The 12,648-nt window shown below is 35.3% G+C and overlaps 1 protein-coding gene across 3 annotated transcripts; it reads right to left on the bottom strand.

Moving 5' to 3' along the window:
* Window positions 1–223: 223 nt before the first annotated feature.
* On the bottom strand, window positions 224–11,096 carry LOC127849537 (putative inhibitor of apoptosis). 3 transcript variants are annotated; one of them, XM_052382164.1, is made up of 11 exons: window positions 10,728–11,096; window positions 10,155–10,204; window positions 9,364–9,989; window positions 9,089–9,179; window positions 8,488–8,645; window positions 7,735–7,804; window positions 6,989–7,126; window positions 1,836–2,011; window positions 1,480–1,639; window positions 1,231–1,356; window positions 224–883 (listed from the first exon to the last, which is right to left on the bottom strand). In XM_052382164.1, exons 1-11 carry the CDS (start codon window positions 10,799–10,801, stop codon window positions 693–695), a joined length of 1,860 nt encoding a protein of 619 aa, XP_052238124.1. In that variant the 5' UTR covers window positions 10,802–11,096; the 3' UTR covers window positions 224–692. The 3 variants fall into 3 exon arrangements, with proteins under 3 accessions (XP_052238124.1, XP_052238123.1, XP_052238125.1); XM_052382163.1 differs by having other exon boundaries at window positions 9,065–9,179; window positions 10,728–11,093; XM_052382165.1 differs by having other exon boundaries at window positions 225–883; window positions 9,065–9,179; window positions 10,155–10,187; window positions 10,728–10,865.
* Window positions 11,097–12,648: the final 1,552 nt, after the last annotated feature.

The raw sequence follows: 12,648 nt of genomic DNA, 5'->3' as shown, positions 1-12,648 counted from the left end.
GTGCGGATCATAACTCATGTGTTGAATGAATGCATATTATACTTCATGTAATTAGAGATGGCTTTAGGAGGATGTGCATAACTGCCATAACCTGTTTCTTCCGGTTTACAGAGTTACTGCAAATTTAGTCCAATTTTTGCGCAGATAATTTCTTCCTTAGTATTGAATATATTTTACAACTATGTAAATTGATTAAGGACATTTAGTGAGTATAAGAACCAAAACTTCTCTCATCATTATGTTTGGAATTGTTCGTGTAAAAATATATTGTACCAACACATAGCTGTATAACATTGATTTGATTATAAACTTTTTAATAATCATTAACAAACATTTTAATACAATATTAAAAAGTGTCTCTTGTCCCCAACTTTGAAGGTCAATATCATACTTTCGGTTCAAGGCAATACCCTGGAGGGGTGGGACGCATTTGGCTGTTCCATTGAAAGCGTTTGTGTTCGTCTAATAAAGTAATACATACGTGAAAAATGCTTATACAATCATGTTACACATAGCGTTCTTGTATATATGTCTAATAATCGTTTAATTATAAAAAAGTGTTAGGTTTTCTTTTACACTACGCAAACTATTTGAATTGATATTGCTTCACTATTTAAAAAAAACAGCTACGGTTTTTTGATGCCACAAAAGCTCTCTTAATATATTCAGTATTCATAATAAGAGATAAAGGTTCATGTCATATATGTTCGAATCCTTTCTTTTATTGATCTGTTACAGTGTGGACATCTATCGATGTGTTCTGTGCATTCCATGCAGTATTTGTGATGTGTGCAAGGTAGAAACAAGGCGTTCACTGAGTTGTTGTAGCATAAATGGCACAAAAGCATGTTCTTCAATCGTTGGTTTTCTTCCAGTAATCGTTCTGCAAAGAAACAAAGAGATACAAAAATCTTGATTTATAATCACTTTAAAGAATATTGGGACATCAGGAAAAACAACCATATGATCAATAGTGTCATTGTTTTTGTTTTAGTGAATTGTAGGTTTAATAATTATTTACAATACGAGCTCTTACAATAAAGCTGCCTACGTGGTTGGAGTATTGAGAGGCTGAGGCGTTGTCAGATGACGTAAACAAGTGATACCATTGACCTTGATGACATTTAGAAACTGGAACTTATCTTTATGTAAAGCATTTTAATACTTAAAATAAATTGTATAACTTATTTAATGAATATACAAAAATGCATCGAACTTCTTATGCCAGACCTGTTGGAAATGGACCTCCCGAATCTGGTGGTGCATGTGTTTGCTTTAAGTTTTCTTCGACCTGCCTTCTATCATTCAGTACCTCCAGTCGAATAACGATATCATTAATATCTGGGTTAGGGTTGCCTGAAACATTTCAGCATATATGTTTGTTGTTTCATTGTCGTAAAACTATCATGTCAACCTATATCAGGACAAGAACACAAGTCTTTAATAGAAGTGCCATAAATGCGTTTAAACAGCACTCACCTTGTTCAAAAATGGCGGTTTTTACATCGACAATAGAAAAACCCATGTCCTGAACTAGAGCGTCTTTATTTTGTTCCACTATCTTTTGAATCTTTGCATCATCAATAGTTAAAGCAGCCATAGCACAACTCGCTTCGTCTTGAGAATTTGATCCATTTTCCTGCAATAAAAAATCAACGTTATTTGCGCATTAAGCACCAGGAATCGCTTTATTCCTCATTGTGCTTTGTAACGTAAGAGAAGTGTAACTTAGCGTGGTAAGGTTTCAATATCCGTTTTGACAACCTTAACCTTTTTTTTATTTACCAGTATTACCAGGATTTGTAATTCATATAATTATATTAACAGAAACGCACTTCCAAGACATGATCGGCAGAAAGTTGGACGAGGTTGATAAATCCATCGCCCTTGATTTCTCTTGCGAAAGGACAAGCCGGAAACCACCGACAGTGTTCTATCCAAGGATCATCTCCTGGTTCCCATTTTCTCAAGCCGCCGTCACACGCGAAACAACGACAATGATCATCAACACCTAGCCATGAGAAAAAATAACATGCGGTATCAATAAGCAAACATAACGGTTATAATTCTTTAAAATTAATGAAACTTGATAGACAAGAGCACCGCCTTGCGGGTGCAGACCGCTCATCTATTTTCTTTTTAAAGGTGAAGGGACTCTCATTTTCAATCACAAAGGAGGGAGGGGTGGAGTGAAGAGGGGTGCATTGTGTGGGGGTGTGGACATTTATTACATTATCTTCCAAAAATGCGAAAAAAGGGGAAAAAAACCGGGGGGGTGGGGGGGATGGGGGGGTTAGGGGGGATTCTTGGATGTCATGGTTGGACGGTATTTCAAACATAAAATAATAAAAATAAATATTTGCGTTTTTTAACCGTTTCAAAAAAAATTGGGGGAGGTGAGGTGGGGGGGGTATAGTGTGAGGGTGTGGTGGTAATTTGTGAGATGATCTTAAAAAAAAAAAAAAAAAATAGGGGGGGGGGATTCGGGTGGGGGGAGGGGGGGGGTGGGGGGAAGGGGGGATTCTTGGGTGCGATGGTTGGACGGTATTTCAAACATAAAATAATCAAAATAGATAGTTTTGTTTTTTAACCGTTTAAAAAAAAATTGGGGGAGGTGAGGTGGGGGGGTATAGTGTGAGGGTGTGGTGGTAATTTGTGAGATGATCTTAATTTAGAAGGGGGGGATTCGGGTGGGGGGAGGGGGGTGGGGGGATTCTTGGGTGCGATGGTTGGACGGTATTTCAAACATAAAATAATCAAGATAAATAGTTTTGTTTTTTAACCGTTTAAAAAAAAATTGGGGAGGGGGTGGGGTGGGGGGGGGTATAGTGTGAGGGTGTGGTGGTCATTTGTGAGATGATCTTAAAAAAAAAAATAGGGGGGGGGATTCGGGGTGGGGGGAATGGGGGGGGGGGGCACGGGCGATGGTTTGGGTGGAGTCTATTGTGGTATGTCAGGTATGAGTAGTTTTGTCAAAGTATCAATCAAATCTAATCATAAATAAAGAAGTTATGGCAATTTTAGCAAAATTTAATAATTTGACCTTCAGAGTCAAGGTCATTCAACGGTCAAGGTAAAATTCAACTTGCCAGGTACAGTAACCTCATGATAGCATGAAAGTATTTGAAGTTTGAAAGCAATAGCCTTGATACTTAAGAAGTAAAGTGGATCGAAACACAAAATTTAACCATATATTCAAAGTTACTAAGTCAAAAAAGGGCCATAATTCCGTAAAAATGACATCCAGAGTTATGCAACTTGTCCTTTTACTGTACCCTTATGATAGTTTGCGAGTGTTCCAAGTATGAAAGCAATATCTATGATACTTTAGGGATAAAGTGGACCAAAACACAAAACTTAACCAAACTTTCAATTTTCTAAGTATAAAGGGCCCATAATTCCGTCCAAATGCCAGTCAGAGGTACATAACTTTGCCTGCACAGTCCCCTTACGATAGTTAATAAGTGTTAAGTATGAAAGCAATAGCTTTGATACTGTAGGAATAAAGAGGACCTAAACACAAAACATAACCAAATTTTCAATTTTCTAAGTATAAAAAGGGCACATAATTCTGTCAAAATGCCAGTCAGAGTTACATTACTTTGCCTGCACAGTCCCCTTATGATAGTTAGTAAGTGTTGCAAGTATGAAAGCAATAGCTTTGTTACTTAAGGAATAAAATGGACCTAAACACAAAACTTAACCAAAATTTTCAATTGTCTAAGTATAAAAAGGGCACATAATTCTGCCAAAATGCACGCCAGAGTTATCTTACTTTGCCTGCCCAGTCCCCTCATGATAGTTAGTAAGTGTACCAAGTTTGAATGCAATAGCATTGATACTTTCTGAAAAAAGTGGACCTAAACGCAAAACTTAACCAAAATTTTCAATTTTCTAAGTATAAAAAGGGCACATAATTCAGTCAAAATGCACGCCAGAGTTATCTAACTTTGCCTGCCCAGTCCCCTCATGATAGTAAGTAAGTGTACCAAGTTTGAATGCAATAGAATTGATACTTTCTGAGAAAAGTGGACCTAAACGCAAAACTTTACCGGACGCCGACGCCGACGCAGACGCCGACGCCGACGCCAAGGTGATGACAATAGCTCATAATTTTTTTTCATAAAATAGATGAGCTAAAAATGGTAACTTTTTTGAAGTTTAATACTTTCCCACAATATCCTAGCATAACTTATAAGTAGGTGCATATTATTACAAACATTAAATTGAAAATATCGTAAACCATTTTCTTATTTTGGACTAAGAGTAAAAACTACGTAAACTTTGAGAACTCCTATGTTTCAGCGCAGGTATGATGGACAGACATAATTTATGATGCAATTTGAATATATCACACACTATTCAAAAATCAAGATCAAAACTAATATGTGCAATAATTCACAATAACGCAAAAGAGCACAAATACGTGTTAATATGAACACACACGGAAATAAACATAAAACAGTTAAACTAATGTAAAAGGCTCTTGATCTAGTGACATCAACGATTTCCATAGTTAGAAGGGCAAACAATGACTAAACTAAATTAAACTCCGAAAGACCAACAAACAATTTATTACGTTGTTTGGATGAAGATTGTGTTCTTCATCGATGTTATCGGTAATTAGTTTAAACATATTTATTTCAAACAATACATATTGTTATACATCGAATTACATACAACATTTATACAGTTAAAATGTTTGAATAGGATGGGAAAGAAAGGCAATGTCTTATATAGTTCTTCTCCTTATACAAATACAATTACATGTTGTTAGACGAACATAGTTGGGTTTTCATGATTACACCATAATATTAGCATGCAAAACAAGAAAGAGAAACTCTGAGTATAGATTTCATTTGTTAAAAGGAAAACACAAATGTTATAGGTTAACCTTTGAAGGATGAAGGAAAAAGACTGGCAGAGTTCGTGGGAAGGATATGAGAAGTTTTGTAATACATGATTATGGCAAAAGAGGGAAAGAAGGTTGAGAGTCGTTCTGTAGCATATTACGAATCAAATCGATTGCTTTTTACAAAATATATGTGTGAACTGCATCAGCTATTTTAGTATTTGTTAAGAAGTCACGAGTGTTGTCTCCATATAGAAAAGTTTCAATGCAGGGAACAGAATATACGGATATTGAGTTAAGAAGTTCGTCGCGAATATTCGCATACTGAGTGCATTCGAGGAAATAATGTGACGTCGTTTCACGACGTCCGCATTGACATAACGGGAATGTAATAATATTGCGTCTGAAAAGATGTTCATTTAAAGCACTACACTTTGTTCTTAGGCGCGTGTGTAACATTTGAGATCGTCTTTCGCCGTATGAAAAAAGAGGGGATTTGCAATCGGTCGATCTGTGTTAATGAGCCTTTTGAAAGAATTGATCGATTCAGCGTTTGGCGACATCGGTGAGATTATTCCATTCAGATACAGTAGACGGAAGAAACAAATTTGAATACAGTGACTTTCGCGCTTGAATTGTTTGGAGATGTGACGAATTTCTTAATGAGTAATTGTTACTCGACCAAACTGTTGCGGGCAAAAGAGACTGTAAGTAGTTTGGAACATTGTTCGAGTTCATTTTGTACATTAATATTAGTTTATGTTTGTGTCTTTTTTAACTGAGAGTTTCCCATCCTAATTCATTATAAAGTTCTTCTAATGAGACTAGACGTGTACAACCGAATGTTATTCGCGCGGCTTCGATTTGGATTTTTTCTAGTTCATCTTTTTCATATTGCGTACAATTATCAAATACAGCGTCTGAGTACTCAAGGATCGGTCTTATAAACGATACATATATTTTCTCGAGAGCTTTTCTATCAAGCATTATTTTTAATCGACGCATTATATGAACTCGTGTCCATGCCTTTTCCTGTACAAAGGATATATGTGCATGCCATGTACAGTCATTGGACATAAAAAAACTTAATGTTTATCAACATCAACAATAGGAATATCAACGTTTTGCATAGTCAAGGGTGGATGAGTTGGTTTATTTATTTTGCGAGAAATTAGCATTGATATGGATTTTGATGGATTAAAGCATACCAACCATTTTTCAGCCCAGCTGGAAATTGTATTAATGTCTGACTGCAATACGGCTGCAGTAACGTTAGGTGAATTTACGACCATGAAAAGACTGGTGTCATCAGCGAATAAATTTATGTGTGCATTAATATCAGAAATGATGTCATTTATATACACTAAAAACATAAGTGGTCCTAGAATGGAGCCTTGAGGGACTCCAGCGAGAATTTCAATAGGGGTTGAATGCGATCCTGGTAATATTACTGTCTGTTTATGATCGGTAAGACAATTTGACAAAAACGATAAAAGATTTCCTCGAATGCCTGCATGTTGTAATTTGCATAAAAGACCTTTGTGCAATACTTTATCAAAAGCTTTACTGATATCAAAGAATACAACTCTCGACCTCAAGGCCATTGTCTACGGCTCTGCAAAATGTATCATAGATATATGTAAGCTGATTGACAGTGGAGTCACCAGGCAAGAAACCAGATTGAGTGGGAGCAAAAAATCATTCGCACATAGAAAATTAAAAATGTGTTGTAATATCCTCTCAAAGACCTTCTCAGTAGTATTTAACAGTGATATCGGTGATTGGTCATTCGGTATATTGCAACGGCTATTGTTTGTAGTGGCACATCTCATTTTTATTGGAAAGGTTACACAAATACTATTCCGACGATGATTACTTCAAAAAAAAAACGTGTTCTGCTTTTTTACCCGTGAAAAATGACAATAGCGTGCACCGATTACCGTTAAGCGATCTCATTCAAATAAATTATTTTGATTTAATGATAATTTTTAGTTGAAAATTTGAAGAAAATCTAAAATTGTGTAAAAATTAAAAAATTTAACGTCTAATGTGTTACGGTTAATAAATATTGTCTTGTGGCTAATGTCAACAATATTATGGTACATCAATTGTATTGTTTTGGAAGGTTATAACTACCTGTGAAGTACATCCCTGCCTCGGCCAGCTGTTGTGGTCTCTGGGACAAATGTTGAGGCCAATTTATAAAAGTATCCATGCGAGATTTAAGCGTTCGGAACCTCTCGTGCTTTGCTCTGTAGTTTGCGGCTGCTCGACCTAGAACGTGTATATTATGATTAGTCAACCGGTACTGTGTTTTATTTACACTAATTTGTTTTCTCAACATTGTTTTTTTATTTACAAATAATCATAGACACAATACACGCACAAACATATTTTGACAATTTATCAATTTTGAAGTAAGCACTTTACCGACTTTTGCGTTGAAATTGTAGTTGTTTTATTTATGCTTTGTTCATATTCGTAACAATGTATCAAATTATATAATATATTTAAATAATATATATGCTATTTCTTATCGAAATGTTTGATAAGTTTGCATCCAAATATGATGTGACATAAGAATATATACCTTAAAATAATTCATCAATTTTGGAAGACATTCTCTTTTTTTCCACCGTAGACACGTGCTTTTGAGAGTAATCTTATCGGGTAATGTGTGATCATTTCAGTGTGCGTTACATACGATTGATAAACCACAATTACCTGACAGAGCTTACATAATTGGTTGCTTTGTATTGGTTTCTGTACGAATCTTAATGAACTACGCGAACAGAAAGTATGCCTATTGCACGTACTCTTAAATGTCTGGTATAAGTAACATCTCTATAATGATACTTCACATCCTTTAATCAGAATAATACCTTGTTGCCTTTGGAACTGGTCACGTTGCCTTCGCCTGATCTCTTCAGGATCCTGAGTAACGAACCTTTGCTATAATGGATATACGGTAATTATAGTTTTATCATGTTTCGCAAACATAAGTGTGTATGTCAAGTAAAAAACTTTCAGATGAGTTTTTCCATGTACTTTATAAGATAAGTGCCAGCAAAAATACTGGATTGGTATGACTGATCCAAAAAGGTATCCTTTGGCACCGTTACGCCTGAGCAACAGGGCGCTTCATCATGCACCCACATTCGTTCAACTGCTCAGCTTGTTAAGTGCCAAGATCAAAATTGGTTATGTTTTAATTTAATGCGCTTAAGCGCGGAAATAGCACGTCATTTTGTTCGAACGGACATTCCGCGGTATTTTGGCATAGAAAAAGTCCGATAAAGATCGGAGTTCATAAAGTTAATTTATCGATTTAATTAAACGACTTAATGTAAAATCTTATGTACCATGTCATTCTTGAAAGATTCGTCATTTAATAGTTGTTTATGCCGGTAAAGAGTAGGAGTGTAAAACTCGTGAACTTCTTTTGAAAGTTTGAATAGAAACTATATTGGGTACCATAATTAAAATGAATATATGTGAGCACGAAACATTACCAACTTCTTATTATTTTACACCAATTCCATTGCTAAATGTTTCGTTAGTTCATATTGTGATATTATATAAATCTAAAAATACAAGCAGGGATTATAAACATATAAAAATATTGAAAGTATTACCTTATATCTTTCTACGGCCTCCCGACTTCCTAAGTGGTCCAGCAGGAACGAACAATTTTCGGAATGTTTCGCGTGCTCCAGCAATGGATTGTCCGTGTCAGAGAAGTCTTTTAGATCGATTCCACAGCAGAAACACCGCACGAGGTCGTAACTGTGACCTAGAATAAACGACATGCTTATTGAAATAAACACATTTTACAATAATTCAACAAAAATAATGTTAATTATGAAAAGTTACCAGTACATAACAGTTTGCAAAAAAAAAACCGCGTATTAAACAGTCAGTCGGTCGGTCGGTCGGTCGGTCGGTCGGTCGGTCGGTCGGTCAGTCAGTCAGTCAGTCAGCCCGCCAGCCAGCCAGCCAGCCAGCCAGCCAGCCAGCCAGTCAGCCAGCCAGCCAGCCCGCCCGTCCGTCCGTCCGTCCGCCTGCACACTACGCGAATCCGTCCGACCTACCGCCCGTCCGTATGTCTGTCTGTCTGTCTGTCGGTCGGTTGGTCAGTTGGTCAATCGGTCTGTGTGTCTGCTTTGACACGATTTTTTTATTTATTCATTATGCTTTTATTTACTGTATTACCGGTGAAAAAGAATCCAGCCTCACATAGTGTTCTCGGGCTTGGTTCAGTCAATGGCCATCCGCGGAATGATTCCAATCTGTATTTAAAATCCTCGTAATCTGGATATTTGGCTGTCTTGTAAATAAAATAAAATATGCAATAACAATAAAAAGCAATAGCAATATGTTAAAAGTAATGTTTAAATGAAAAAAAAGTTAATATCCATAGTAAGTCCAAACAAGTTCTGTGAACTATGAACGGGTTCTTAAATATTACGAAACCCCACCAAGTCTAATGCATTGACATAATAATTCCATACCTCCCATTTTTTGCTATTTTGTTGCTCTTGTCTTGTGTTAGATTGCATTTGTCCACTTCGATCAGTGTGTTGCTGTGAAGGGATTTCAGTCTCCTCGTCATCAGTGACTTGGATGGGAAATCTTTCTGTACTTTCATCGTAAGCAGGCTGATTAAATGTTTCAGAGCCGGGAAAAATGAATTCATTCCGCTGACTTTCTTCAAAACCAATTGTTACATGAGTCTGGGCTATATCATCAAACCTGATTAAAGGGATTTTATTAGTACGAATGTGTTTCTCAAACGAACTGAAGTCCGCATCTGAACAGTAGAAGCATTGCCGATTCTCATTTTTGTATGCTAAAAACGTTTCTGTCAGATGTTGGTCCTCTGTGAAATGTAGGGTTTTCCAAAACGAAGACGGAGAGAACACTGCATACGTTTTTGTTTTGCTGGCGTACAACAGTGGGAGAACGTCTAGGCCACATTTGGTACCCAAAACATATAAACCATCTAAAATCTTTGATGTTTCCATTCTGGTAGTTTTAGTATTTTTGTTGCGAAATCCTTTACTTAAGTGAATTTTGAAAACAGGAATGCAGTTAAAGTTGAAGTTATCTATTGGAACGACTGAATCTATTGGAACGACTGAAACAGAGAGTAATGCATTTAAATTAGAATTATTGCGAAATACAAGTTTGAAAATGTGACTACTTACAATATTACTATTCAGCACTACATTTTTACAAAAACTCTCACATGTTTTGTATAATATATACAAATCATATTATACATATTCATGTCTATTCATACCTGTAACCGAACCTTTCCAGGGTGTACTTTTGCCTACAAACAGAGATTTACTGAAATGAGAAATTAAATTCCGTGATAATTTCGTGCCTGTATTTTTTCATGTAAGAAAACAAGTGTCCGTACTAGTGCTAATCAGATGTCTAATGAATAATGAAAACCTATTTTGCCATTGTTTAAGAGAGATCAAACTATTAACACATGTAGAGTTTTAAAAGATCTGTGATAAATGAACAGTAGTGATATGCCAATCAGTTATTTATCTAACTATTACAAATTATTTTTTATTATAATAGAATCCATTTTTAACAGTTTCAACTGCTTTAAAAGTGTTTCAAAATATTTACTTCCAATTATCATAATATACACAATCCGTAAATATTGATAAGCCATATCGGTTAACATTTACTACTATTTAGCATTTAAAAACTTCAAATATTTAAATATATATATTCATATCTAAGTTATACTGATGGAATAGAATTATCAATATAATTTAATATATATCATAAAAATACAATCGACATCGTTGAATTAATACATTGAGTCCAAGTTATGTTATCCATTCGTTATCACCTCAAAAGCTTTTTCAAGGCAGCACTAGTGTTTCTGCTTCGGCGTCCAATGTTAATCCTCGGCGTGAATTCCATTACAATTGTACCACTTTTTAAATCTGAAATACAAAGCTTGTGCCGCTCGAATTAAGAGAAGACTGACACAAAATAAACTATTGAAAATATTTCACAACACCTTGAAATAGTAGAGAAGCCTGTCAGTGTCATTACGTATTAAGATGAAAAAAAAGTCAAACGGGATTACACATTACTCAAACGGAAACAAAAACAACAACTACCACTACTATTACTGTTACCACTTCTACTACTACTACTAATTCTATTACTACTACTACTACTACTACTACTACTACTACTACTACTACTACTACTACTACTACTGCTACAACTTCTACTACTACTACTACTACTTCTACTACTACTACTACTACTACTACTACTACTACTACTACTACTATTACTACTACTACTACTACTACTACTACTACTACTTCTACTACTACTACTACTACTACTACTACTACTACTACTACTACTACTACTACTACTACTACTACTACTTCTACTTCTACTACTACCACTATTACTACGACTTCTACTACTACTTCTACTACTACTACTACTACTACTACTACTACTACTACTACTTCTACTACTACTACTACTACTACTACTACTACTACTACTACTACTACTACTACTACTACTACTACTACTGCTGCTACTACTACTACTACTACTACTACTACTACTACTACTTCTACTACTACTATTACTACTACTACTACTTCTACTACTACTACTGAATGTACTTGCATTTACGATATTGAAGACACAAAACATTTCACGATAGACTTCCGTACAAAGTAGATATGTTTAAATTACAGGCAGACCGGGCTGGATATAGCTTATCTTATGACGTAAACGACCTTTAAATCACGCTCATTATAATCTTCTTATCTGCTGACATGTATATATTGCACAATATTCGAAATATTAGTCCAATTTTTGGCACAGGTAGACTGGCTTAACTGGAATCCCAATATTGCTTCAACATATCTAATTTTGGAATTTGGGAATGGCTTGTCGACCAGCTATATCGGAGAGGCGTAAATATGAGTTTGCAGTGTATATATTATTTTTACATTTCATTTATGTCTGCCACGCATATTCGGAATTATCAAATACGGTCTGCTCAATTTATCTTTAATACATCAATCACATGAAAATATGCAACATTTTTAATCATCGTAGTTTGAAATGTACCATTCGAACAAGAAATTTGATTACACAGACTTGTAACTACATTACAGCTAGGTGTTATTGCCCTACAAATGTTCATTTTTTGTATTACAAACAACGGCAATGGGATTTCCAATAGAGATCTACATGCAAGAATGAATTTCGATCAATTCAAGAAAACGTATTTGCTTAAATTAAATAGATCTAAAACGGACAATAAACTGCACATTTCGAAAAAATGGGTTGCAATTTTTGTAAACATTGCGTTATTTTTGCTTAAAAAATATTATGAAAACATATTATTTGAGTTCGTGTTTTAAAACAACTCCTTCTGATTTACGCATGACATTCATAGGAATAGGATATTGCGAATGTGAATACTATTTTAAACAAAGTGAATAATACAAAAAGGACAGTAAGGTTGTTGATTCTGTTGCTGCTTCTGTGGATGGTGTTGTTGTTGATGATGATGATGATAATCATGCTACTGCTGATGGTTATGATGATAATGATGATGATATTTTTGTTGATGATGATGATGATGATTATGTGTTTTTACGATGGAATATTGTTATACAATATGAATAACAGTGTTGGAATATATTACTCGAATGAAACCGGTGAGACTGCATTTTCAATACCTTTTAACAGTTTTATGTACTCTAATAATGCGCTGTTAT

The sequence above is a fragment of the Dreissena polymorpha genome, chromosome 11 (genome assembly GCF_020536995.1).
Source record: "Dreissena polymorpha isolate Duluth1 chromosome 11, UMN_Dpol_1.0, whole genome shotgun sequence".
Taxonomy (NCBI): Eukaryota; Metazoa; Mollusca; class Bivalvia; order Myida; family Dreissenidae; genus Dreissena; species Dreissena polymorpha.
This window is presented reverse-complemented; position numbering and strand designations above follow the sequence as displayed.